Genomic DNA, 24,651 nt, shown 5'->3' on the forward strand with positions numbered 1-24,651 from the left:
GGAAGTGTCTGCAGTCTGGGCGTCTTTGCTTAGACTGCTGCCCCCGTGACCCGGTTCCGAATAAGCGGAGGAAAATGGATGGATGGATGGATGTCCAGATTTATATGCCTCTGATTCAATGTGACTCCAATGCTCTCACTCCCCTTCATAACTGTATTTCTGACATCAAACACTGGCTAGCACAAAATTTTCTTCACTTAAACAAGAGCAAGACCAAGTACATTGCTTTCAGTCCAGATTTGTCCACCCAGATACCCAAACTAGGTGCCTTGGCTCCTTCAGTCACTGATACTGTTAAAAACCTCGGAGTAATATTTGACAGCAGTTTTAATTTTGATAAACAGATCCACTCTGTAGTCAAAACTACCTTCTTTCATTTGAGGATGCTAGCAAAAGTGAAGCCCTTCTTATCTCATGCAGAGTTAGAAAAAGCTATTCATGCTTTTATTACATCCAGACTTGACTACTGCAATGCCCTTTACGTCAGTATCTCGCAATCTCTCCTTCAGAAGCTACAACTTGTACAAAATGCTGTGGCCGGGGTTAGATCCCAGACATGCTCACATCACTCCTGTTCTCTCCTCATTCCATTGGCTACCAGTGAAATTTAGAGTTGATTTTAAAGTACTCTTATTTGTCTTTAAGTCTATCAATGGTCTCGCCCCCTTATACCTATCGGAGCTTGTGTCTGTCTACTCTCCCCATAGAGCCTTGCACTCTGCAGTCCGCCTATCCCTAGTCACCCCCCGCTCTTGCTACAAAAAATGGGGCAATCGCTCTTTTAGCAGCTATGGCCCTAGGCTCTGGAACTCATTACCTCCAGAAATATGGTCCATAACTGAGTTGGCCCCTTTTAAGGTAACTCTAAAAACTTACCTTTTTAGACGGGCTTTTGACAACTAACCCAGTTTTTTAGGGGTATCTTTTCTTTTGCTGTTTTATTATCCACCTTTTTGATATGTTATTTCTTGTTGTTTTTAAGGTTTGCTATGGTATGCATGTTTATTGTGAAGCACTTTGTGCTCCTTTTTTGAGTTGTAAAGTGCTATATAAAGTATTATTATTATTATCTTCAAAGTACTCCTTCCACCTGCTGATGACATCCTCAGTTGAGGTCAGCAACACACCACCTCCACTGTAAACAGTGTTGGCAGAACACTGCTTACCCCTCCTGAGCCGCCGGACAGTTCTCCAGAATCTCTTTAAAGCCAGCTGAAAGTCTTCCTACATGCCCTCACCGAACTCCTCACAGGCCTGAGTTTTTGCCATGGCGACTGCCAGGGCTGTGTCCCGCTTGACCTGTTGGTACCTGCCAGCTGCTTCAGGAGTCCCATGAGCCAACCAGGCCCAATAGAGCTCCTTCTTCAGCTTGACGGCATCCCTTACTTGTGGTGACCACCATGATGTTCAGGGATTGCCGCCACGACAGGCCCCGGAGACCTTACGGCCACAGCTCCCAGCAGCTGCCCCGACAACGGAGTGGGGGAACATAGTCCATTTGGACTCAATGTCCCCAGTCTCCCTTGGCACCTGTTTGAAGCTCTGTCAGAGGTGGGAGTTAAAGACCTCTCTGACCAGGGCCTCCGCCAGACGTTCCCAACAGACCCTCACTATGCACTTAGGCCTGCCAGGTCTGTCCAGCTTTCCCCCCCCGCCATCGAATCCAACTCACCACCAGGTGGTGATCATTTGACAGCTCAGCCCCTCTCTTCACCCGAGTTTCCAAAACATATGGCCAGAGATCAGAGGAAATGACTACAAAGTCAATCATCGACTTCCGACCTCCGATCTAGAGTGTCCTGGTGACATGTGCACTGATGGACACCCCTATGTTTGAAGATGGTGTTTGTTATGGATAAACCATGACTGTTATGTTTTGACATTTCTGAGTAGTTAGATTTATTGTGAAAAGGGTATGATATTATTTCCTGTTGAGGAAGGAACACTTCTTAGTGACGCTGTACACTGCAGTTTTGTTTTTCTGTTCTGAAGAGCACACAAGTTGCACCCGTCTCTGTGTCTTCTTTATTAGTTAGTACTACCCACCAAGAAAAAAGGGGTGAGTACATAAAAAAAACTGGTGACGAGGATAATGTGCCCGTACATCGTGTTTGTTTTGGGAGATGTGTTGGCCTGACAAGTTTTTTTTGTGGTGGTATGCTGCGCGTGCTGTGCTAACGGCTTATTGCGGCTAAAGGAGCATCGACACGGAGCGGCTGCTGAGTGCAGTGGCATAACCGGAGCGCGAGAACTCGTCGAAAACAGTAGGACAAATTACTGCTACCTTAAGATGGCTCATCTGGTGGGAAATATTGGACCATTTGACGAACTCTCCGAGCAATGGTGTGCTTACACAGAGAGGTTTGAGTATTTTATGCTCACAAATCGTATTAAAGCAGAGGTGGTTGTGGCTACGTTTTTGAGTGTTATGACAATTCTTGGAAATCACTACGCTCCTACTGATAATAGCTGAGAGGTTCAGATTCCATAAAAGGAACCAAGAAGAGGGGGAATCAGTGTTAAGGTTTGTAGCTGTTCTCAAGCAGTTATCAGAACATTGTGATTTTGGACAAGCTTTGAACGACACCATTCGAGATAGACTGGTGTGTGGGCTACACAGTGAGGCTATGCAAAAACGGCTACTCACTGGAAATGGCTGCACGTGAAGCACAACAGCTAAGTACCTCAACCCAAGATACAGCACGAACAGACTGAAGAGAGTGACAATTCGGATGAGGAGGCTGTACATGTACTGTCTGTCACGGATTGTGATGATGTATATTGGATTACGCCATTGTTGGAGAACAAAATGGTGAGGATGCAAGTGGACACTGGCACATGTGTATCACTGGTCTCAAGGGTCATCTATGAAGAAAAATTGCAACACCTTCCTTTGCAACCAACTAAGCTGAAGTTAAAGACCTACACTGGTCAGCCTGTTCCAGTGTTAGGAAGGGTGAATGTAAAAGAGGAGCACCACAACCAAACAAAGACTTTGCCGCTGTATATTGTTACAGGGAAACACCCTGCCTTGGTAGAACGTGGCTGGTTAAAAGAACTGAGACTGAACTGGCAAGAAGTATACCTGCTTAAAGCTAGAAACAGTGATCCACTGCAGGAAACTTTAAACAAACACTCAAAACTTTTTGATGGTGAACTTGGCAGTATGAAGGACATTATGGCAAAAGTGGCAGTGAAACCAGAGAGTATGCCAAAGTGTTTAAAAGCAAGACTGGTCCCATATGGCATAAGACCAAAAGTGGAGGCAGAACTTGACAAATTGTTAAAGAGTGGAGTGTTGGAACCTGTGACGACAAGTGAGTGGGCTACATCAATTGTCCCAGTCATGAAAAAGAATGGCACGCCAAGAATTTGTGGGGACTTTAAAGTAACGGTGAACCCTGTTTTGGTCACAGAACAATACCCATTACCGCTCATTGATGACCTATTCGCAGGTCTGGCTGGAGGACAGAAATTCAGTAAAATAGACTTATGCCAGGCATACCTCCAAATGCATGTGGATAAAAATTCACAAGAGCTGTTAACCATTGTGACACACAAGGACTGTACAGATACAGAGGGCTTCCTTTCGGAATCACATCTGCCCCCACACTTTTCCAAAAAGCAATGGACCAGATTGTCAGGTTTGCCCGGCTGCACCTGCCTTTCTCACTCCCCTCACTCTGTTTTTGCTCCCTTACCTTGCTTACGTTATCCGACACACCTGCTTCTTATTACCACCAGCTGCACCTGATTAGTTCTCCCTATTTATTCCCTGCTCTACGTTCACTCCCCTGCCAGTTCTTTCTAGTATCATCAGGCCCGTTTGTTTCTCGTTGTTTCTTAGCTTTATACTGTACTCACATTTTTGTCGCCCTAGCCCCGTTCCAGTCTTGTGCCCCATTGTCTCAGCCTCCTCGCCTCTGTCGCTTCTCCGGACCACGGACCTCCTCAACCCCGCACCATCTCCACCACGCAGGTCGATGCACAGTCTCCCATTAACTGCATGTACTAACTCTGTCTCCTCAGCAACCTTCCACCACGACCAGCCCAGGTGTGAGTCCCAGCGTCCGCAGCTCGGCCTTTCCCTCATCATTCCACCACTGACTGTTATTCACCTTCTGCGGCTCGACACCCGGTCCCACTTCAACCTGGTTATTCACTTCCTTGTTGATATCACTGTAAATAAACCGAGCACTACTTGCACTGAAGTCAGCCACCTGGGTCCGTCCTTTTTTTGCTCGCTCACCTCTGTGTCCGAGCAGATCTAACACAGATCTTAAGTGGATTACCAGGGGTCCAGTGCTACTTGGATGACTTGCTCATCACAGGCTCAGATGAGACATCACACTTAAGAAATTTGGATGCCACATTACAGCGGCTGGAGGAGTATGGTTTGAAAGTCCGGAAAGACAAATGTGAATTCTTTAAATCTTCTGTGGAATATTTGGGGCATGTGATCGACGGTGACGGACTCCACAAGGCACCTTCAAAGGTAAAGGCTATAGTGGAAGCTCCATCTCCGAAGAACATCAGTCAGCTGAGATCGTTCCTGGGTTTACTGACTTATTATGCTAGGTTTGTACCCAACCTCACTAACATGCTAAAACCATTTCATACGTTGCTGAACAAGTCTCATCCATGGAAATGGACAGAAAAATGTGAATCAGCATTCACATAAGTGAAAATGGCTCTCTCCACATCTAACGCCCTGACGCATTTTGACCCCGCAATGCCACTTCAGTTGGCATATGATGCTTCACCATACGGGGTCAGTGCTGTTGTGTCACACATCATGCCATCAGCGGAGGAGAAACCGATTGCCTTTGCATCATGAATGCTGAGCAAAGCAGAAAGCAATTATGCTCAGATAGAACGAGAAGCCCTGTCAATAGTGTTTGGTGTGAAGAAGTTCCACCAATATCTGTTTGGGAGAAAATTTACACTACTGACGGACCACCGACCGTTGACCTCTATATTGGGCCCCCAATCAGGCATTCCCTCGCTTGCTGCCAGTCGTATGCAGCGATGGGCTCTGCTCTTGTCAGCTCACCAATATGACATCAAGTACCGACGCTCAAAACATCATGGGAACGCTGATGGACTCTCAAGACTTCCGCTGCCAATCACCCATCATGAGTCAAAACAAGAAGAAATCCTTTATTTCAAAGACGTTCCTTCTGTTCCTTTGACAGCAGTTGATGTAAAGAAAAACACGAGCACTGACCCAGTCATGTCGGAGGTGATGGAAATCATTTCTCATGGAAGGAGGGGAGAAATGACAGCAGAATTGAAACCCTACATGGTGAGAAGAAATGAACTTACAGTTCAGGCAGGTTGCTTGCTGTGGGGTAATCGCGTCATTATCCCACCACCTCTGAGAGACAAGGTGCTAGAAGGACTCCACTGTGGACACTGTGGAGTGGTGCGAAAGCAGTTGATGTAAAGAAAAACACGAGCACTGACCCAGTCATGTCGGAGGTGATGGAAATCATTTCTCATGGAAGGAGGGGAGAAATGACAGCAGAATTGAAACCCTACATGGTGAGAAGAAATGAACTTACAGTTCAGGCAGGTTGCTTGCTGTGGGGTAATCGCGTCATTATCCCACCACCTCTGAGAGACAAGGTGCTAGAAGGACTCCACTGTGGACACTGTGGAGTGGTGCGAATGGAGGAGATTGCTCGTAGCTACTTCTGGTGGCCGGGGTTAGATGCAGCTATTGAAGAGAAAGCAAAATCATGTCCTGCCTGCCAAAAACTGAGGAATCTCCCACAACTGGCACCATTACACCCATGGGACTGGCCTGTGAGCCATGCACCCGTCTCTGTGTCTTCTTTATTAGTTAGTACTACCCACCAAGAAAAGGGGTGAGTACATAACAATGACAAGCACAGAAATCCAATAACAACTCACCACTTGGGTTCAGATCAGGGAGGCTGTTCCTCCCAATCACGCCCCTCCAGGTATCACTGTCGTTGCCCACGTGGATGTTAAAGTCCCCCAGTAGAATGACAGAGTCCCCCATGGGAGCGTTTTCCAACATGCCTCCCAGGGACCCTAAAAAGGCTGAGTACTCTACACTGCCATTAGGTGCGTAAACACAAACAACAGTGAGAGACTGCTCCCCGACCTGACGACGCACGAAAATGACCCTCTCATTCACCGGGGTAGACTCCAACACCTGACGAGTGAGCTGGGGGGCTATAAGCAAGCCCACACCGGCCCATCGCCTCTCACCATGACCAACGCCAGATTAGAGGAGGGTCCTCCCTTTGTCGAGAAGAGTGGTTCCAGAACCCAAGCTGTGAGTGGAAGTGAGCCTGACTATATCTAGATGGTATCTCTCAACCTCCTGCACCAGCTCAGCCTCCTTCCCCACAAGTGAGGTGACATTCCAAGTCTCAAAAACCAGGGTTTTTTTTTCCTCACTGATGTGGAAGCAAAAATAGCAGAAATTTTATACATCCATTCTTGTGGCTCACTGAGGTCCCCTGCTGGTGAGGACCTTGGCTGCAGCCCAGGTTTCACTGCTGTTAGCTGATTTATTCTCCATTTTAGAACTAACAAGGGGATTTAAAAAAGGTCCAGCCTTGTGTCTTAAAGTTCAATAGTGAGCCCAGTGTCACTAACTGAACATTAGGATTGTGAATTCACCCTTAATTTGCCAGAGACAAAAAGGTTTCCTGATGAAACTGCACTGGTTTGCTTTCATATAGATACAATGGTTCAAATAATAATATTAATGCAGGTTTGAAATTTTTGTAAAGTAGTGGTTAAAAATAAACAAGGTACCAGGCCAGAGGTAGTATGTAATAGAAGAGTATGTAGTTCATATATAGATAGTATTTGTAATAGTTGTGTAAGGGTGTAAGGGTGAGCTAAGTGTTTATGTAAGCTTGATCTGGTTCTCTTTTCTTGCTCAAGCAAGAATATCTTGGGCTGTGTCCCCCTTGTTTAATTTATGGGTAAACATCCAGAGCGACTTCCTCCTTAAATGGGGAATGGATATAGCTGCAGCCTTATGTGAACTGTTCGTGTGCTCTGTTCAGGTTTAGAAAAAGGAAATGTGCGCTAGGTCAATGCGACCTAGAAGTTCATGTACTTGACATCTTAAACAATGCTCGGAAGAAGGTGTGTGGAGCTGGCATGAGACTGCGCCTCTGGCTCCGGCCATGGAAGGCTGTGTAACTGCGAGCAGATAAAAGGCTAGGATAGCTGGGTTAGTGGAAAGGAAGGAGAGAGGATGAGAATGCTACCGTGAAAAGTGAGCTTAGACCTGGCCGGGGGAAAGGCTGACTGTGGGTTGACAGACTGACTCTGGACTGACCAGCGTTTCTGACAGTCTTCTTATTTAATACTTTATCTATCACAGTGCAGGAGGAGTGATTCTGTTCTCTGTTTCCTGAACTACCAGATTACCTGTTTAACTACTACTCTGCTCAGAATAATTGTAATATTAAATGATCATTTAAATTGGGATGATTTGTCTGAATTAATTTAGTCTGTATCACATTCTAGCCACGACAGTAATCTGTATTTTTCAAAAGTCAGATGAGTGACTCCCATTTCTACTTCAGTGTTGACTGGTCAAAGTCTGAGCACAAACAAAATGAGAGGAAATATTTGCTTTGATTTGCTGATAAGGCAGCTGGATTATGTAAGACAGACAGGTGGACTGGTTTATAACTGATAGTGAGTGCTTCTCATGCATTTTAACCACTTTTTAATGTAATTTGAAAATGATTAGTAGTTGATGTAGGTTAGTAGTAAAAAGTTAATTTGTGCAAGCTGTTTATTATTATCAACACGACTTAAAATGATGATTTCCAGGTTGGATGTCAAGGTTGGTTCAGTGTTACAAAGTAGCTAATAGTGATTTTGTTTCATCTGCAGATGAAGCTGGTGGTGATGTTCTGTCCTCAGCCGCTGTTTGCAGCTGTAAGACCAAAGTGAAACACAAGCTGCCATTAGTATTTGATCACGTCGCTGATTTTTTTTTGTCTTTTGCTGTCACTTTAAATGGGACAAGGACAAACATTGTTTTTACACAAAATGCAGAGTGCAAAAACAGTGATATGACGATAGAGGGGGGATGAGGGAGTCGCTTTAAATCTTGAGAGAAAACGCAACAACAAAATTAGAATCAAAATCTGTTTTATGGCCAGGTGTGTCGGACACACGAGGAATTTGACTCTGGTACATCGGCTCTCAATGTGCATGTACATATCCCCATGCAAGGTGCAAGTAAACAGTAAAGCAGCATGCGGCTGTGTAATATAACAAAATAAGCAGTATTAACAGCAACAAACAATGCAAAATAAACAGTTTAAACAGACAGTAAACAGTGCAGACAGACAAAGGAATGCTCATTGTGAAGTGAGATAAATTGGAATAAAAACAGAGTCCTTAAAATAGAGACCTGTAGGGATCTGTATAATCTGTACGAGGTATATTTACAGGTATTGCACTGAGGGTTATTGTCTAATCATACTGTCGTGGGTTACGTGTTCATCAAAGTGACAGCCTGGGGGAAGAAACTGTGCCTGTGCCTGGTTGTCTTAGTGCACAGTGACCTGTAACGCCGTCCAGAGGGGAGGAGTTCAAACAGATTGTATCCGGGGTGTGAGGGGTCTGCAGTGATCCTCTCCACTCTCCTTTTGACCCGTGCGGTGTACAGGTCCTCCATGGAGGGCAGGCTCACACCAATGATCTTTTCTGCAGTCCTGACTGTCCACTGAAGTCTGTACTTGTCCTATTTGGTTACCACCAAATTGAATAATGTATTCATCAGTCCACAGACAATCTGTCTATAAACAGAGAGGACTGTGATGATGAGTCCACAGACACAATGCAGAGTGATCAGTGAGGTTAAAAGAATCTCATAACAGCTGAAGACAGGAATCACAGGAGCTGATTAACATCTTTCTTCATATGTAAATCACGGTGCATGGAGCCACACCTGCTAACACTGCTGGGAAAATGTTTAGTGGACTGAGGGGACTAAGGTTGTCTGGTTTGGGAAGAACGAGCAGCGCTGTGTGTGTGGTGTAAGAAGGCCACTGCACACCAACATGAAAGCATCAGGACATTAAAGTAAATCTGCCACAGAAAATCCACCTTCCAGAGCTCAGAGAGCGTTCACACCAGACATCCTGAGAAAAAAAAAAGAGCGGCTCAGAACTCTTCCTGGACATTGTGCAGGTCTGATCCACAGCTACGGGGAGAGCTGGTCTGAAGTTCAGCCATTTACTACATCCCCACCAGAGCTGTGATAACATGTGAAGAGCAGAATCCGCCCCTTTAAAATTCTCAGCAATGAAATATACCCAGAGAAATAAGTCTGGAGCTGTAATAGGTGGTCACTCCAGCAGGGGGCGTTGAAGGATCACTGGTTTCTCACCACAGCGCAGACACCAGGAGAGGCCCCAGCTCACTGCCTCACACAGCAGTGCAGCAATACACAATATAGTCACTTTTAATTTAATGTACTGTAAAATATTAAATATATTACAACAACGAACATAATAAATGGCCTTTTTAGTTCAGCTTCTGTACACGTGACATATTGCTTTTCTTTTCTCTTTCCTCTATCCACTCACCCCAACTGGTCGAGGCAGAAGGCCACCCACCAAGAGCCGGGGTCGGAAGTTTCGTCCCCTCTGTCACCAAGTGCTGCTCAAGGGGGTTTGTTGGGTTCTCTATAATAATAATAATAATAAGGTCTAGACCTTAGTTTGTAAAGTGTCCTGAGAAGACGACTGTTGTGATTTGTTGCTATATGAATAAAACTGAATTGAAAATTGAATCAAAATGAGTTTTATTGATAAACACTGTTAAAGATCATTTTGCCTAAACTGGTGTGTGTGTGCATGTATGTACATTGCAAATAACCAGATTTGTATTTATTGTGGGAAGTAAAATTTTATTGTTACTATAAAAACAAACAAAAACAATGTACAGTATGCTGTATGTGAGGGACAGACACGACATGATGACACCTGAGCCATTGCTCTGACAGCTCAGCAAACTCAGTCAGCTGAGGAAGACCGTGAGTTCTAGTTGAAAGCGCTCAAAGGCTCCAGACAGTGAAGAGAGAAAGGGACACAGATGCATAAACTCCAGTGGGGCTCAGGCCAAATCAGAGGAGAAAACGCCAGACGTCTGTGCTGCTTTTGGATCTTCTAAGAAACAAAACCAAGCAACAGGGCAAAACATTTCTGAAAAGTTATTTATGTAACAGTCGTGTAACATGACACATTTACATATGTGTGATGCTAACAATATAATAATGACATATGACATAATGACATAATAAAATAAAATGTGCACAATTTACTATAAATTTTACTTCATTTTTCATCTTTAGTTTGTTGTAATTTCATGTCTTCTTTTTAATCAAAGTTTTTGTTTTCAAAACTATATTACTGAACTGAAAACCCACATTTTCAATGTAACTATCAGCATTTGTAACAAACCAAACTGAACATTCTGGGAGCTGTGATGGTCCATAGCAGGTCAGGTGACGTCTGAGCGGCGCTGATACGACCAAGGTCACTAATACAGCCTGATAGTTTGGAGGACAGAGGTGACTGATAAGTCAGTTATCATGTTATTAATCCTGAACCTTATCCTAGATTTATCTGCATTGGTTTTATACTGGCTTGAGAGATCAGCATGAAAACAACTGCACGGCTGCTGCAAAGCAGAGGAAGCCGCAAATATAGTTCATCTTCCATCACTACAGAAACAGCTGATCAGTAGAATTGACCACTAGGGTAAATTTCTGTGAGCTCCAGGAGCAGCTCTAGCTTTCAGTCACTCCCCAACACCAGCTGTCATATTCCAAACTTATTTGGGGGTCAAACCCAACGACCCTTCTACCACAGGCCTATTATTTTAAAGACACACTCACTGTTTTATTTATAAATCTAAAGCTAATAGCACCCACTAAAAATGTCCTCTCTGAGTTTGAACATATCTATCAGTTTTGTGGTGCTGTGTTGTATATATAGAAAAAATCCAGCCCATATATTTCAGGCCTCCAACTCACAGAGGGAAAGCTTAAAAACTGTCAGTGAACATCAGACTAATGGAAATCCGTTAAAGCATTTTGGTGAACGAGAGAAACATGGGAGAACTACCAGCTGATTTACTGGTCAAAGTCAGATCCCAGTCAGAGGGAAAGTGCACAGTCGGGTTTATGACGGAGCCATAAAGCAGCTATATAAACCCTCAAGTGACGGGAGGTCGGCTCAGTGGGGAGCAACTGTAAAGGTGAGTCTTGTTCAGTCTCTTATCACCTTCAGTTAATCAGACTCAGCACAATCAGGAGCAAACACGATCAAGTGTCAATAATCTAATATTCAAATGTTATAGTTTCCTTCAAAAGCTATTTTCAATGTAATTTAATATTTCAAATGTTTGATTTGTAAAGATGTGACAAGTAAAAACTTTATCAAATGTAAAATCAAAGTCTGCTATTTCAGTATCTCCAGTATGGTTAATTATAAATACTAACTATCAAAATACATTACTATATACTAATTATCTAAAACAGTATTTTAACGTATTTAATTACAGTCTCTGACTCTGCTACATATGTCTTCAATGACCCTCTGGGTTTGATATAATTACTCATTTTAATTGAACTAAGAAAGAAAGGTGACACCGACTCCAACTTAAGTTATTATTGTCATTGTGTATTGTTATAATATTCAAAGATTCATTTCTCACATGCACCACAAATATCTGGAGTGAAATACAACATGGCTCGCAAACGTCTGATGATTAAAAAGAGTCACATAAAAATTATGAAAGATAAAAAAATGTTTTAAGAAGTTAGATGTATATACGTCACAAGTGCAAATAAACTTAACATTTTAATAATTCAGAGTTTTGCACTGATTGAACCTGATGTCCGCTGATGTTTTGAGCAACAGAGATAAAAGCTGGAGAACATGTGTAACCTGCTGAAAGACAGAGATCAAACTCACAGTTACAGAAACTAACTGTGTGCAAAAGGATTTGGACCTGTTGGATGTTTGGGTGTCCCCAGTTTTCAGCCCAAAGGAATGGCTGGAAGAATCCTCTACTGTCGACAGCGGTGTTAATATTTCAGGGCAAAATGGAGGAGATGTTGTTAACCGTTGTGTTTTTAAATGTGTCAAATGTTAGGACCAGATAAAGTGATTTCACAGGTTGTGTTTAACGATGTCCTTTTGTGTTTGCTGTCCAGATGAAGCTGTCTGTGTTGCTGCTGTCAGCTTTGCTTGCGCTGGCCTCGGCCGGGCTGAAGGACATTGTCCAGAAGAGCTCACAGCCCAGGAAAGGTAAACATCTCCTTAACAGAGAACTTCAGTTTTCTTCTACAGAGTAAAAATGTCCTACGGTGTCGTTCTTCATTTAAGTCAAGGTTCTTCTAGTTTCTCCCCATTCTACCAAACAGAGCCAGTGCACAGTTTATCTTCTGTTGTTCTATCGTGATACAGTCTTACATCAGTGAGCTTAAGAAAGACATTGGTTTTACAGTGACAGAGAGTCGGACAAGTGCACTAGTTACTGATGTTCACTTCTGATTTTCAAAATAAACATCCTCCCTGCTCTGGAAGCAGAATTATGCACCGAAGATTGTCCCAGTTTGTCCACACAGGGTTGATCATTGAAAGACAAAGTTCTTCTAGTGGTTCCTAACGAGGCTTGGTTGTTTGACGAAGCATTAAGTCACATCCACATATAAATATTTACCAGAGTTGCCTCATAAATCCCGTTGTTCACTGGGTAGACTAAGCTGATTCGGGTGCGGATGCTTTCCAGACTCTACAGACAGTCTTCTTCCTGGTTTCAGTCTAGTTTTCAGTTTTATCACAGAGTAACATGTACTGAACTGTTGTTCTCTGTTTGCTTCCTTTTTACTTGTAAGCCTCGTGCTTTGTAGTGTTTTCTTATAGTTTATAGATTTTTATAGTTTGGTTTAATAAACTACAAACTATGAACTCTGTCTTTTCCACAGCTTCCTTACTGAACCCAGAGCTGGAGGGCTTGGTCCCTGAGCTAGGTGGTAACGCCGTGGCATCGGGTCCTCTGACTCCTGCTGACCTGGAGCAACAGGAGGATCTGCCGTCCTCCTTCATGTTTGGCGGCAACGTTAACCTGGAGTGGCTGACCTGGGATGGCTCTCTGCCCAACGGTGCTGTCTCCATCTACAATGGTTACACCAAACGCACCGACTACGTCTGCAAGTACAAGTGTGAGGCTGGCTTCTACAACCCGAACCTGGGCCCGTACTGCCGCTACCCTTACGGAGACCGTGAGTACTACGCCCCAGAGTTTGAGATCCTGGCCAACAAAGACAACTTTGAGTTCTTGGAGTGGCAGGAAGGTTCCTACGGGTCAGTGCCTCAGCATGCAGTCAAGACCTGCCCAGGCGTTGGCATCTACGTTGGGAAGAACAAGTACGGCCTCGGGAAGGTTGTTCCTCAGTTCGAAGCCTTCTTCCTGCCTTGGGAAGGCGATGAGTACTGGTACAAGAAGTATGAGGTCCTGGCCATCAACCGGGACGCTTACACCCAGCACATCACTGATGTCAAGTACGCCATCGATGAGGTCGCAATCTTCCAGTATCCTCCTGAGACCATGCGCATCTCCGCGGTCACCAACAACGAATGCCAGTCAGTGGTGAAGACAGTCACCATCACGAAGACCACAGAAGTGGAGAAAACCTGGAACATTGGCCGAGGCACCATGCTGGGTATCGCAGGCAGCATCACTGCCAAGATCCCCTTCGTTGGCTCAGGGGGCATCGAGCTGAGTGGTGAGAAGACCCTGCAGTTTGACAGGGGAACCACCAAGGTGGAGTCGCTTAGCCACTCCGTGTCGGTGGAACTCACCATCCCACCGAACCACACCTGCAAAGTCCGCATGGAGGGGCGCAAGATCAAAGCCGACATCCCCTACACGGCTCGCCTCAGCCGCACCTACCGCAACGGAGAGACCCAGTGGACTTCCATCTCTGGGAAGTACGATGGCGTCGAGATTGGAGAAGTGCGGGCGGTGGTGGACCGCTGTGAACCTGTGGCCGATGCCAAGCCATGCCCCTGAGAGACTGACAGGAAACACAGAGTAAACAACATCTGGTGTTTGTGATTTTGTTAATGACCTGTCATAATAAAACCAGTGCCTTGTAGTGGGGTAAATAAACATTTCTTTTGCATCAGCTGGTGTCTGAAAGAAAACTTTACAAGATGGAAATAAGTTTAAAAATAAAATTTTATGGCACTTGAACTTTTTTCATTTACATTTTCTTCTCCTCTTGAAACTGATGAAAGTTTATGATTCAGCATTTACAGCACATAATAACCAACAAAGTGTAAACACACCGGCCACTTTCATAGAACGCTGAGGAACACTTCAAGTCAGATCAAGCACAGTCAAAGGCTCCTGCTGCAGGATTGTCCACAGGGGTTTATGAAAACACTCACAGGTGAGGCTGCAGGGGTCGGACAATAACCACGGGAAAGTGGAAATGGAAAAAATAATGAACATATAAAGAGTTTAAAGCTTGTTCTTCCCTCGTTTATTTGGGCTTGTGGTTTGGAAAATGAATATTAATAATAATCCACAGTTGTGTTAGAAGAGGTAAAAGTAACAAAACAACAGTAAAAATCCATCACCTGAAATGTCCTGCTTTCAGAATTCTACCTGAGGGAGAAGCTGCTTTACATTATGCAGTATGCAAAGCTCCTGATTAACTGTGTATGAAAGGTGCTCTATGAATAAACTGACATTGATACTGACGTTAAGTATAGAAGTATTGGCCTCAAAATGTATGCAAAGTATGAAAAGTAAAAGTACAGGCACAAGAATGACAGCCTTTCATTGTGTTATATCACTGTTTTAATCCAGTGGAGTACAAGGTGCAGTATTTCTCTCTGAATTCTGAAGTCTATCGACATGATAAACACTGTGCAGTACTGGCTTAACATCTGTATCTTAGCACTGACATGAGACCGTTTTTTTGCCCTTTAGCAGCACTCATTGGAGGCTATTCACTGTTTTTAGGTTCACTTCATGTTGGACAAAATTCCCCAATGAGTTTTAATAAAGAAGAGAAATGCTGTTTGCTCGTCAGGTACAAATTCAGATTTCAACATTCAGCTTTGGTGCTAAACACAGAGAAAACCCTGACTTGTTTCTCATTTCCAGTCAACTGCCACCTTGTGAAAATCTCAGCAGTGAATCAGACTAAACCAACATCTGTCATTTTGTCTACATCTGACTCAAACACTGGGCCTGAAGCACCGACAACCAGCTGAAGACGGTGACGGTGCTGTCATTGTAAATGACCTTACACAGCCTTGTTTCACACTGTGTGCATTGTTGTTTCACTCTTAAAGAAATAAACTGACAATAATTTTCTGTCTCAAGGACACACAGAAGTCCCTGACATCAGTGATTTTCACTGATAGAGCTGTACCTGAGGAGCAATGTCCGAGTTCGGCTGCTTCTCCTCTGGCTTAATCTGGCAGCCGGTGACATTACACAACAATCGTAATCAATGACCCACTATTAGAGGACATCTAATCACATCAGTCCAGCCCGAGCTTATCTAAAGAGGAGCGCCACATGACTTTTAAATCACGCCATCCTCTACTGCCCAGTAGATACGGGACCGTAAATCAGAGCAAATTTATTTATGAAGCACTTTTACCAGGCTCTTCAAAGAGAGAGAGGAGGGGCAGGACTACTCAACCAAGGGTCATCATTAAGTATCTGCATGCAGGCTCTCTTTACACTCCTCGAGCTGCAGGTAGATGCTTTCTAGTCAGGAGCTAAGTAGGTCTGAGCTGCACAGCATGATGGCGCTGACCTAAGTGTCTGTGCTGCAGCTGCTTCTAACTTGCTGTCACAACAAAAACCAGACCTCAGAGGTTATCATCGATGCTTTGGCATGTTCGGCTGATGTGGCTTGTAAAAATAAAGGTGACATAATTTCATGATATTAAAGAGTGGACAGGTTGGTGGCATAGCCAAATGGCTTCAAGGAGACAATAACTAATACACAACAGGAGTCAATCGCCAGCCCCCGGGTACCACAGAGGCTGCACTAAAAGCCACAGAAACATTACAGAAATTGTTCATGTACCACTGAAGCATTCTGAGATAAACCAGCTCAGCAACTTATATTTTACAGTGTTGCTTTCAGAACGGTTTCAGGCATTGGAAACAACAGTCACACAAACACAACTCACCGACTTTTGATTATGAACCTAAGGAGAGAGATCATTTCATTAAACCCTAAGAGAAACAAATGATCCACATCTGAGTTTGGCCACAGCTGGTTTTCCCTGGGCAGCAACAAAAGGTCCAGGGTCTGACCCAGTCACTGACATCAGAGGACAGTGGTAGTACTGGTCCCACTGGGAATGTATGTAACTGCAGCAAACCAGGCTGCTGCTGAAGAAGACAAACTGTGCTCCATCATCCTTCCTATCCCATGTTTTACCTGTTAACAGGTATATTAATTTTCAGAAGTTTGGTGTTATCTCCTGCTTTCAGATTCACACTGAGCAGCAGGAGAGTGGAAACACTGGGTCAATGGGCAAGCAGCTCCTGCACCTCGCACTCCTGTTTATTGGGGGCAATAAGTGCAGGGAGCTTTTAAACCTCAGCACTTTCAGCAGGTGGTGTCACTGCAGGAGGAACGTGTCCAGGTAACATCTGCTTCTACACGAACGAAGTCGGGGTGGGCTTGTTTTTCACTGCCTGATATGACAATGATTAACAATAAATGGATCTACAATATTTGAATCTGAAATAGTTTAAAATACGCAGTGTATGTTATTTATTTAATGTGGTATGTTTGTTATAATTTTACTAGAAAAGATGTTTACTAATCATTTATTTTGGCTGCTATTAAAATCCTATGATTAATAATAATACAGCTTCCTTAATCGTGCGTCTGGCAGCTGTGATATACTGGTGATTTTCTTTCTTCTTATTCAATTTCACAAGGCAATGCAACTTCTTTTATATTGTGTGTAAAGACATTTAATCTTTGCACCATGTTTATTGCAGAATAAGTGGTAAGATATCAGAACTGTATCTTTCCACCTTCGTGCATTTTGGTCACTGACTTTATTCTAATTGTAACAATATTTCTGAAGAAACGAGGGCTGAGTTCGATGCACAACACGGTTCCTCTTGACTGAGGATTTGAAATAAACTCAGAATTTACAACTAAGAAGTGTTTTTCACTTGCTGATAATGACAGAAACTTAACCTCTGGGACTTTATTAGTTTTTAACACAAAATCTTTACACTTGTTTTTGCAGGATTATTGTGCAGTATCTAATTTTTATTGACTGTCACGCTGAGCCAGGAGCCACTGAAACATCATCAACAGATTGTAACTTTTGTCGTCACTAACATCTTTACATAAACACAAAAGTCACATTTTAACAACGGAGTGAGCTTTTAGAGTCATGTACTAATGAGATACTGGGAATCATTGGGGTCAATGTTGAGTGTTTATTACTTTCTGTGATTTCTGCTTCACATTAAATTCTAACTGATACTGAGTCTCGCTGACTGCCCATTGTGTGTCCCCTCATGTCCAGATGAGGTGGTGTGTTGCTGTTGTCCTGGCACTGCTGCAGCTCTGCAGCCCAGCGCTGCAGGCTGAGCCGCTGCTCTACGTGTCCCAGGTGGAGGACGGGCGAGAAAATCCCAGCAGTGAGTCACTTCACATTAACACGGTCTGTCAGACACTGTAAAGCAATGCACCTTTCTGAAGAAAGAGACGCCAGCCCTGTACACATGACCATTACCATAAAAACATCACTCATTTACAATGATGGTCGGCAAGCCAACTTTAGGTCTCAATATACCTCCTTCAATCTGTCAGTTGTTTATGTCTTTAGAAATATGTGTCTACAAGGTGTTAATGACTCTATAAACCAGAGGGAAGTATATCAGGGTTTCCACAATTAGAAGTTCTTAAGGAAGATGTTCTCATGAACACACACAGGCAGGTACACAAACAGCGTTGCTTGTGTTGCACCCATATGCACTGCTTTAGTATGTCTGCCTGTTTTGATCTTGAACTTTCTGATCTACAGGTCACAACCTAGTGCTAATTTCTTTCTGTCTTGTCATGCAGAGCCATGGCTGAACCCCACACTGGGGGAAGTTGTCCCTTCTCGGGAAGGCATCAGCCCTCCTACAATGAGAGTGATCCCAGAGACCAAGACAAGCTCACACTCCTTCCCAATGTTTGCTGAACATGTCAACCTCCAGTGGGTCACATGGGATGGCGCCCTCCCAGAGGGCGCTGTTGCCATCTGGAATGGCTACACTGAACGCACCGACTACGTGTGCAAAGTCAACTGTGAGGCTGGCTTCTACACTCCCAGCAAAGGTGACTTCTGCCTGTACCCCTACGCTGACAGAGAGTACGCATCCTCCAAGTTTGAGGTGCTGGTCAACGTGGACCACTTTGAGTTCCTGGAGTGGACTGAAGGTTCATATGGGTCGGCCCCCCAGTACGCCATCAAAACCTGCCCCAGCTCAGACATCTACGTGGGGAAAAACAAGTATGGTCTTGGCAAAGTGGTGACCCAACACGAGGCCTTCTTCCTTCCCTGGGAGGGCAAAGAGTATTGGTACAAGAAATACCAGGTCCTGGCAATCAACAGAGACAGCTACAGCCAGCACATCTCTCATGTGGAGTACGCCATTGACCAGATAAAGCTGTTCCACAACCCCCCCGAGGCCCTGAAGCTTGCCAAGGTCACCAACCTGGAGTGTAGAAATGTGGAGAAGACAGTGAAGCTGGAGAAGACCAGCACGGTGGAGAAGACCTGGGACATTGGCAGGGAGACCCGCAATGGCACGATCTCCACCATGAAGGGCAAAGTGCCCATCATCACCCCGGGGAATGTGGACTTCACCAGCAAGGAGCAGCTGGTTACCTTCTCAGAGGGGACCACCATGGTGGAGTCTATCAGTCACGAGGTCTCTGTGCAGCTGCTGGTGCCACCCAACCACTCTTGTGCTGTGAGGATGGAGGGCAGAAAGATGAAGGCTGACATCCCTTTCACTGGCCGGCTGAGCAGGACCAACCATAAGGGGGAGACCCACTGGTCGTACATCACAGGCACCTACGATGGCGTTAGCGTCGGCGAGATCAATGCTGTGGTGGAGAGATGTCAGCCGGTTCCTGACCCTGTTCCCTGCTCCCCAGCTCAAGCCTAATGATCAGTCTGTTGAAAGTAAAATGTAAAAAAAATGAAAAAAAAAACCCCTCTGTTGTCCAAATTTAATTCAATTAAACATTTCAAGGAGATTATTGTTGTTGTTTTCACTTCCTTTACCTGTGATATTTTAGGCTGGTTACTGTCACTGACTCAGCCCCATGAGCTGTCATGTACTGTTTGTCCACATACAAAACTATAGACCAGTCTTTATTCAGTCTGTTGAAGTACATTTACTTCAACAACCTTAAAGATGTGGCATCGACATTTCATTACACTGACCTTTAAGTACTAGTAGTACACCTTACTTCTACAGCACCTTTCAAACCCAAACTGTAAAAAAAATATTACAGGTATTTTCCAACAGAGAATTCCAAGCAAAATGAAACTGAAATAAGACACAACCACTGGTTTAATCCAGTGTTGATTATTCTCATATTGTTATCTTTTATATAGAATAGAACATAATCAGTTTTTTTATTTTATACATTGATCACTAAAAGGTTGAAAAACACTAATAGCCAGTTTTGCTGATGACTCCTCATTAGTTGAAGATGTGTTAATTGCAAATCACAGGCGCGATTAGCACATGGGCACTAAAACACTTTGATTTGCACCCATTTATTGTTGTTCTCTGTGTCCTATCCGCTCAGATAATACTGTGTTCAAAGTTCCAACGCGTCCTTTTCCCCTTTCATGGCCATAATCTCCAGTGAAATAAACTGCATTACTCAGTGACATCGCTAGAAGGCGCTGGAGCCCAGTACACCCTTCCCTCGGTTTGTCTTTGTAACACTCATTGACTGATGAAGCGGCGTGACAAGCTAAGGTTACTTCAATTGAACGTCTAGAATAATGTGTAAAATATGAACATTTAAGTTTATCTGATATCACATGTTGGTGTCAACGGTGCCAGTGTTTCTAACGTGTTTTACGGTTCTTTTATGTGGCTGCTTTTATTTTGTCCTGAGTAAGAGCAAGGTAAAGTTAGAGTAAGCTAACCATAGCAAGATAGCACTACCTGCTAAACCTAAGAAATATCATGTAGAAAAACTTTGCGTTTCTCCGAAGAGCCAGAGGTTTGTTTAAAGTTTCTAATATAAGGTAGCTAATAAACTGAAGACAAATACAGATCAGCGGGGCTGAAGATTAAGTTCACGTTATGTTACAGTGAATCACAGAGAAGAATACAGGGTATTCTCAAAAAGAGTGTTTCATTAAGTTGTCATAAATTACTGTGAAAATGTGTGAAATTTGGCAGATAAACAAGAGCAGATAATCTGCTTTATAAGCCGAATGACGAAAGTCACAGCTGTGAGTAATTTTAGCTGTTTTCTGTCACTTTATCAAGAAACTTTTCAACTTGGTCACAATGCGACGACTTTTAACGAGAGTCATAAACCGGGTTTTGCTGAACGGGCCGTTTACACCTGTTACGAGCTTTGAAGCAGACATACACAGTCAAGGCCGCCGGAAGCTGGTAAGTATAAAACCTCAAATCTTCCACATCTGCTAACATTACACTGTAGCTCTGTGGATAGTTTGTTAGCTTTGGCTAGCAGAAGTTTACTGAGCGTTAATAATCATGTTTTGACACTGCACCAAACACCATTCAACGGTCTGACCATTTAGAGCTGTTTTGACGTTTGGTCAAAGCGTCCATCCCATAATTTAAGGGTAAAACATCCTCTGACTCTGGCTGAGCCACTTTTCAATTCAGTATAATTGTTATCCAAATGTCTGTTGTGTTGGATACTGAATGATGCTGCTTCTGTGTATGTCTGTGTAAAACAGGGTTTCATTGTAGTAGTAGTGCTGCTGCTGTAGTGTGACTGAATGGTTTAGTGACACATTGTCAGTCATCACTCCCAGTTTGTCCAAGAAGTATGACCACAAGCATGATTTGTAAAACACAAAACAGGCATTGTACGTACAATTGTTAGTTCACTGTGGGCCCGTGTGGCATTACTGTCTGCTTTTACTAAACTCGTCATATACTTTTCCATCTTGTACTGTGTAAGCTGACGTCCACAGGGTGACCTTGTCATTGGCTTTTCACTGTGTCCTGGTCAAGTCAAAATGAATAAATACCCAGTGTGTACAGGCAGAACACAGCAGTCATACAGCCCGACTCAAACACAATGTAGTCTATAGTGTTTGTTAACAGAACTGCTGTCAGTGGATCAGTACCATCAGTACAAGGCAGCAGCTGTGTCAGTGTGTTTGTGTCAGCCTCCTCAGCATCCATGTCATTCCTCTTTTGTGTGTTTCACCAGGGACCCCATCTACAAAAACATTGTCATATAATGAACAGGAGTATTTTGTAATAGCTCCTGTCAGAAAATGTCCTCACTTTTCTTTTAGCATCTAAAACCTTTGCACAATGAGTCGAACTTCTGCACCAGAACAACAAGCAGCTGCATTACACAGCTGGCAGCCTCTAATGTTGTGTGTGTGTGTGTGTGTGTGTGTGTGTGTGTGTGTGTGTTAGGTGGGGGATTGACTGGTGGTACTATGGTACAGAAAGCTTTTAGTACCTCCTTTCCCATTCATACACCTGGTCCAGTATTTATCAACTATTGCAAAGTAGGACAAGCATGTGTCCGGTGAGGTCATCATGTCAGAGGTCCAACAGACACGTGTGGTGCTGCTGCGGCCCCGGCTGCTGATGAACGTCAACGGGGTGTCGGTGGCCAGAGCAGGTGGGCCCGCTATGCGAGAGAGACGAGAAGCTGCATGTGTTTCAGTGTCGTGCAACATGTGAGGATGTTCGGTGCATTTATGAACAGAAATGAGCTGAGGAACAAACTCTGCTCTCATATCCTCTCTTTTGTTGCTTCCCAGTTTTATCTTTACATCATTTCCAGCTCTGAACTCTCTCTTCACTAATTTGCTTTGTTAAAAATGTTGTGGAAACCAGTTTAATGCCTCTGTTTGTCACCCTTAAACGCTCTGTGGGACAGATAATTAAATAAATTCAACAACAGCAGAGTCCCACTGACGTCATACAGCATCTGTGTGTGTGTTTAAGGCAAAGCTGAGAATCACAATGGGTGAATTAAGACTTTCCTGAAGTTTGTTAGTGTCAGGTTCTCTAAGCTGTTATGCCGCTTGTTTTTCAATATGCTATATAAGTAAAATGAATAGAAAATTTGAGCTGACAAAATCATTGATTAATCAGCAACAATTTTGACAACCCATTATTCATTTTAGTTGTTTAATAAAGCAAAAAGCTCCAGTGTTTTCTGGTTATTCCTCAGGTCAGAGTGTTTCCTGCGTTTCTCAGTTTTTAGTGCTCTGGCAGCTGAATATTCTGAGTGTTTGAACTGTTGTGAAGACGTCACAGAACCTGTGATTCCTGCACAGTTAATATTTAGATATTTATTGCGGTTGAGTAATGCCACCCTGAGAGCTTGGGGATCTGAAGAATCTGTTTGTCCTCTCCAGCTGAAAAATATGGCGTCCGGCCCGAAGACATTCTGCTGGTCCATGATGACCTGGACAAGCCTCTGGGCAAAATTGCCATCAAACACGGAGGAAGTGCCAGGTCGGTTTCGTTCATCATGTCTGTGTGATCCCAGGTTGACTCTGACCTCGGTTCAGTGCAGCGGTCTGAGCTGTGGAAAAGTAAAAGAAGTGAATGCTACCTTGAAAGTTTGTGTTGTGCAGAGAAATACGTTTTTTAGTTCTTGAGTTCTTCTCATTTTCGTTTTCTTCTTTAAATAATGGCCTAACTACAAGGTTTTGTTATTGCATGAGCTGGTTGACATGAGAGGAGTGGATGTGATGGAATGTTTAATGTAAAAAGAAAATTCCACCTGTTACACTGAGGAGGCAAATTTAACTTTGATCCCAAATGCTTCTTCTTCAGAGGACACAATGGCGTCCGCTCCTGTGTGGACTGTCTGCAGACTGATGTAAGTGTCCACTGGCGTCAGTACAGCCCACGGGAACTGCTCACAATATTGCAAGTTTGTGGAGTTGTTTTAAGAGTAGCACTACATATTCTAGTCTGATGTTATTCTTATTATATGGACTTTATTGTCTGTTTTATTTTGTTATGTTTAGTTTTTTGCTGACTTATTCTAGTGCAAGAGTTAAACTTGATTTGAATGTTTTTCCTGCCATAGATGCTCAGCATACATAGTATATACATGTATATGTGTATACTGCATACATATTCATACATTCTAAAATGCAGCCGGATCATATAGTGTTTATCTGCACTGGATGACTGAAATGTCACAACGTTGATGAGACAGATGTTTAGAACAATATTTAGACGTGCTTGCTGCAGAAATTTGCCATTGAAATCCTGAAGCAAAAAATAAAGAGTTGTGTCTTTTGACTGAAGCCAGATCACGAGTGTGTCCATAGACCAGCAGCATCATCTCGTCCTCTTGTCTCTCCTGCAGGTGATGCCCAGACTTCGGGTCGGGATTGGCCGACCGGTAGAGAAATCATCCGTGGAGCAATACATTCTGGGCCGGTTCTCCTCACAGGAGCAGAAGGTCCTGGATTCGGTTCTCGTTAAGAGCGTGGACCTCCTCCTCTCCCAGCTAGACGCCCAACAGGACTCCGGGTGCCCCTCCTCACCAGCAGGGGGTAGACTAACGGCACAGAAGAGGAGAGAGACAGAGCTCTCAGCCTCTGCGGCTAATCAGAACACCGCCTCAGGAACAGGTTCACCACAGCAGTGAGCCAGAGATAAGACGCTGGGTGTGGTCCCTCGAGTCTCCCCTTGTGGTGAATGACTGGTTTGGACGTTAGCTAATTAAAGATCCAGTCATTTCTTCATAAATTTTCATAACCAGTTGGAAATCTGACCAGCAGCCGAAAACCACAGTGAACTCATTGTGTTTGCACTTGTATTTGTTCGATTGTTGATTCTGGCGACTCCAAAATCCAGACGACAGGTTTCAATAAAATTTGGTGGAAAGTTTGTCCTGGGGCAAAGGAACGAGCTGTATTGTTGTCTGTCCGACATGTTCGTCCTATCGCTCTGTCACTACATGCACAGTGACTCGTAGATTTCTGAACTTGTATTTGGACTCAAGTACCAAATTAAGATGACTATGGAGGCAGATAAAGCAAATAGGTGCAGCAGGTGATTTATCAGGCTCTAGTGTTCAGGATGCTTCTTCTTTGTAAAAGGACATGAAATGGATAAAGACATTTTTCCAGGTGGTTTTGATAACTGACAATTGGGGCAGTCTATTACAGTAACTTGATGTGAAATCGCAAAAGCAGTTTTACAGCTGCGTAATCATAATGTGATGACTGTCAAAGTGCAGAGTAGTGGTCACTTGGCTCTTTATAGCGCTAAATTATAATTCCCTGCATCTTACATGGACACCTTTCCTGTTTTTACCACAGGCAGGTGACCTGATGTGAAGCT

The 24,651-nt window shown here is 43.7% G+C and overlaps 3 protein-coding genes across 3 annotated transcripts in view; all 3 read left to right on the forward strand.

The window, feature by feature from the left end:
- The window catches only part of LOC109957451 (natterin-3-like), a 16,307-nt gene extending 2,207 nt beyond the window's left edge, over window positions 1-14,100 (forward strand). The window contains exons 2-5 of the mRNA XM_020595343.1: window positions 1,412-1,631; window positions 6,094-6,307; window positions 12,239-12,332; window positions 13,013-14,100. Coding sequence (XP_020450999.1) covers window positions 1,412-1,631; window positions 6,094-6,307; window positions 12,239-12,332; window positions 13,013-14,100 — 1,616 coding nt within the window. The remainder of the gene's footprint in view (window positions 1-1,411; window positions 1,632-6,093; window positions 6,308-12,238; window positions 12,333-13,012) is intronic.
- A 3,518-nt stretch (window positions 14,101-17,618) lies between these two features.
- LOC109957452 (natterin-3-like) lies at window positions 17,619-19,254 on the forward strand. The gene is made up of 2 exons (XM_020595344.1): window positions 17,619-17,733; window positions 18,161-19,254. Exons 1-2 carry the CDS (start codon window positions 17,619-17,621, stop codon window positions 19,252-19,254), a joined length of 1,209 nt encoding a protein of 402 aa, XP_020451000.1.
- A 2,513-nt stretch (window positions 19,255-21,767) lies between these two features.
- On the forward strand, window positions 21,768-24,213 carry ptrh1 (peptidyl-tRNA hydrolase 1 homolog). Its single transcript, XM_020595345.1, has 5 exons — window positions 21,768-21,779; window positions 21,844-21,955; window positions 22,701-22,800; window positions 23,125-23,170; window positions 23,669-24,213. The coding sequence occupies exons 1-5, from the start codon at window positions 21,768-21,770 to the stop codon at window positions 23,951-23,953; spliced, it is 555 nt and encodes a 184-aa protein (XP_020451001.1). The 3' UTR covers window positions 23,954-24,213.
- Window positions 24,214-24,651: the final 438 nt, after the last annotated feature.

This window comes from Monopterus albus, unplaced genomic scaffold, assembly GCF_001952655.1.
Source record: "Monopterus albus unplaced genomic scaffold, M_albus_1.0 scaffold26.1, whole genome shotgun sequence".
In the NCBI taxonomy this organism is placed as follows: domain Eukaryota; kingdom Metazoa; phylum Chordata; class Actinopteri; order Synbranchiformes; family Synbranchidae; genus Monopterus; species Monopterus albus.